General features: G+C 48.5%; 1 protein-coding gene across 1 annotated transcript; it reads right to left on the bottom strand.

Moving 5' to 3' along the window:
• Window positions 1-2,269: 2,269 nt before the first annotated feature.
• On the bottom strand, window positions 2,270-3,784 carry LOC129684482 (igE-binding protein-like). Its single transcript, XM_055617643.1, has one exon. It carries the CDS (start codon window positions 3,782-3,784, stop codon window positions 2,270-2,272), a length of 1,515 nt encoding a protein of 504 aa, XP_055473618.1.

Raw genomic sequence — 3,784 nt, 5'->3', positions numbered from 1 at the left:
TTTTGCCCTTGCGCATGCGTAATATTACTTGTCTTCCAGGGTCAGAGCCGGATGTTGGCGCCATCTTGTAATGGCGTTTTGCCCGGGCATGCCCAAGCGGCTCTCCACATCTGGCATTTTGCCCAGGCATGCCCAAGCGGCTTTCCACATCTGGCGTTTTGCCCGGGCATGCCCAAGCGGCTCTCCACATCTCCCCCTTTTTGTTTTATTAGAAGCTGACCAACAAACAAGAACACAACGGGCGGAAGTAGAGGTTTGATCCCTAGTGTGAAAAATGGGGCATTGTACTAGAGCCAGCTACAGGCCCTTCACCTGTATGCGACTCTAGACCCGTCCCGTACCTTTTTCCAGGGGCAGGATCTTGGGTACAACCTTCATGCAATCAAACATGCTTCCCAGAGAACTGCCTATTATGAGCCTTTCTCTGTGCAGTGTGTAACCTCGCATCCCGAGTGTGAAGAAAATTAGACCATACCACTTGTGACACCCTTCCCTGTGCAATGGAGCTCGACTCCTAGGGGTGCATGGGCTGTCAGCGAAAGGCACTCAGTTTTTTGTCAGCATTGAAAGCCACATTGCGGGGAGGAACCCTGTTCCATGACTGCAAACGCTTGAGCAATTACGACCTTGTCACGTTGTTGTTGGGCTTTGAGCTTACAGACCTACCAAAGTGAGAACACTAAACCGCAAACTAAGGCAGTGCCAAACAGGCCTACCCCCACCCACTCTTTAAAGAAAGAAAAGGCTGAAGAGATCCAGGAGGAGAGTCCTTCAGTCAATGACAGGTCCACTCGTGTCGAGTTGATGGCTATCACTGCCGCTTGCAATGATTCGAGAGTCTCATCGAACCCTTCCGACCACTTTCCTCTGCAGGCACGTCCTTTGGGGAGTCATCTTCAGGTATCACAAGCTTCCGTGTCAAGCGTTCTAGTCACCAAAAGGGATTATCTTCTTCCTGTGGGAAAACACAGACAGCTCCCCTGGATCTTATTAAAATAGGATCCGGGCCTTTCCATTGACCAGTCAGGACATCTTTCCATTTGACCATTTCTTTAGGCCTATCGGGCTCCAGACAATGACGATCTGCTGCCGAACAGCCCTGACTGTCCAAATTTAGAAAATTAAGGGTGAAGAGTGCTATAGAGATAGTCACTCATGGTACTGAGGGCAGAGCCTCCTTGACTCCCCCTTTTTTTTTTTTATTAAATAAGATTTGAGTTTGTGATGAGCTCGTTCTATGATGCCTTGTCCCTGAGGGTTATATAGGAGACCTGTCAGATGGGTCACCCCCATCTGGCGACAGAATTGTCCAAATTTTTGGGAAGTATAAGGATTGTAGGCTTTCCCCAGGCACTCCATGCCTCGAGGCAATGCTGAATGACATACCTGTTCTTTAACCAGCCTTGTAGCGGCTTCCAGCTTTTCAGAGGAAGGGGGGCATTGAGGAACCCATACGGCCTCCTCTGTGAGCCAAGATATGGGCATGGAACCCTCAATGGCAGCTAATGAAAACCCAGGCCTTGTTTCCCTGCATTACTTTCCTGTGAAATCGGGTGTAATCTCCCTTGTTCCTGTTTACCAAGGCCTTTTCCTTTCTTATAACCCATCCTTTTCATTATATCAACAGCTTGTTGAGAGTACTCATTGGTCAATGCCAATCCCAAGTCTTGCAAGATGCCTCTTCCCCAGAGATTAACGGGGAGAGGAAGTACATAAGGTATGAAACTTCCTGTCTGACCCTCTGGTACTTGCCAGGTCAACGGGTGTGAGCTGACTGCAGGGCTGGCTTCATATCCTAACCCTTGTAAGGAATGAGATGATTGTGTAACAGGCCACGCCCTAGGCCACCAATTTGAGGAGATAATGCTCTGGTCAGCCCCAGTATCTAAAATGCCAGTGAAAAGTTTCCCCTCTATCTGTAATTGTAAGGTGGGCCTAGTTTTTAAATCAACCACCAAGTGAGCAAAGTCAGTTCCTGAAGAACCGAACCCTTTGTTGCCCCTTGTCATTCCTGTGGTTGGGAAAACATCCTGCAAGCTTGGAAGGAGAACTAACTGGGCAATCCTATCTCCAGGGGAAATGGAAAATATTCCTTGCGGACAAGAACAAAGAACTTGAAGCATTCCAGTATAATCTTGATCTATTATTCCAGGATGGATAATAAGCCCCTTTAGGGTAAGAGAGGAGCGTCCGAGTATCAGGCCAACACTTCCCTCGGGCAGAGGACCCTCAAACTCAACTGGAAGGGGTTGAACACCCAATTGGGGCATCAATAAGAACTGGGAGGTGGAACAGAGGTCCAATCCTGCTGATCCTCCTGTTGCTCTACAGCTGGATAGACCCTCCTGCTGCCTGCTTGTGTCCCATATCTTTTGGGGCCCTGGGACCTGGGGCCCTGAAACCCGTTTTTTGGAATATTCCCATTCCTCTCATTAGGGGGGGCTTTATGCTGAATAAGTTTTCCCTGAATATCCCTAACTGAGCGACATTCATTGGCCCAATGATTACCCTTCCTACATTTGGGGCACAGTCCTGGAACTTTCTTTTGTGCAGTAGCACGGCAATCTCGCTTCAAATGGCCTGGTTTACCACAGCTATAGCAGGTTTTATTGCCTCCTGGACCTGAGCGGCTCTTGCTCTGCAGGATAGCCGTTGCAAGGCCAGCATTGGTAAGTGGGCCTCCAAGTCCTCGGCAGATCTTTATCCAATCTGTAAGCCCTTTGTTCCTTCTAGGAGTAATGACTGTCTTACATTCTGGGGAAGCATTTTCATATACCAGCTGTTCTATCATTGGCCTGACTCGCTCCGAATCTCCAAATATTCTACCTGCTGCTTCTGTCATTCTGGCCACAAAATCTGAGAATGGCTCCTGAGGGCCTTGTATAATCTTTGTTAGGTGTCCTCCGGCCTCGCCCTTCTTTGATAGGGCTTTCCATGCTTTAATAGCGGCAGCAGAGATCTGACCATATGCTCCCCAATCATAATTTGTCTGATTATGAACAAACTGGCTTTGCCCCGTTAGCAAATCAAAGGTCCATTGCCGCTGATTGTCTTCTGCATGGGCATTGGCCCTTGCTTGAGTTTGGGAAGCATCATGCCACAAGGCTTTCCATTCTAAGTACTGTCCCATACTAGGGAGAGCAGCTTTTATGGTATTTTGCCAATCATTTGGAGTCATGGCCACGCTAGCAAGTCTTTCAAGCTGCATGATTGTAAAGTTAGCATCTACCCCGTATTTGTTAACCGATTCAGCAAGTTCTTTAACAAGGGGATATTCTACCGGTGCATGAACACGGCCCCGTTCCGCGGCCTCAAATACAGGGAAGGCCTGCAAAAGCTTCCTTTTATCCCTTTTCGAAAAGAAGGAATCTAAACCGTGCTTGTCAACATAAGGTGGAGGGGCACTAGGGGTCAATGCGAAAGCCCCGCGAATTCCAGCTCCTCCCCTCTTTTGCTCTCGATTTGGTGGTAACGGCTGCTCATCAGGGTGGTACCTCTCTTCCTCATAGCGAGCCGCTTCCTCCTCTAAGTCCTCTTCCTCAGAGGGACTCAGCTCCTCAGATTCAGAACTATCAAGCCCCAAAGCCTCCAATTCTTTTATTGGATAAAGAGGCTTCTTTTTTGGGTTTTTCTTTCCCTTCTCACCTTTCTCTCCCAGGGCGTCCTTTCCCGTGTCTATGCTGTCTGCGGACTTACCGTCCACAGAAGGGCCTTTTTTCTTAGAGACGTCTCTTTCTTTTTCTCTAAGGGCCCCTAAGCTTTTATCCCGTTCTGTTTCTGACAT

Source organism: Psammomys obesus, unplaced genomic scaffold (assembly GCF_907164565.1).
Source record: "Psammomys obesus unplaced genomic scaffold, mPsaObe1.curated_primary_1811, whole genome shotgun sequence".
Lineage (NCBI taxonomy): Eukaryota > Metazoa > Chordata > Mammalia > Rodentia > Muridae > Psammomys > Psammomys obesus.
Note: the sequence above shows the minus strand (reverse complement) of the source record. Positions and strands in the feature narration are given on the sequence as shown.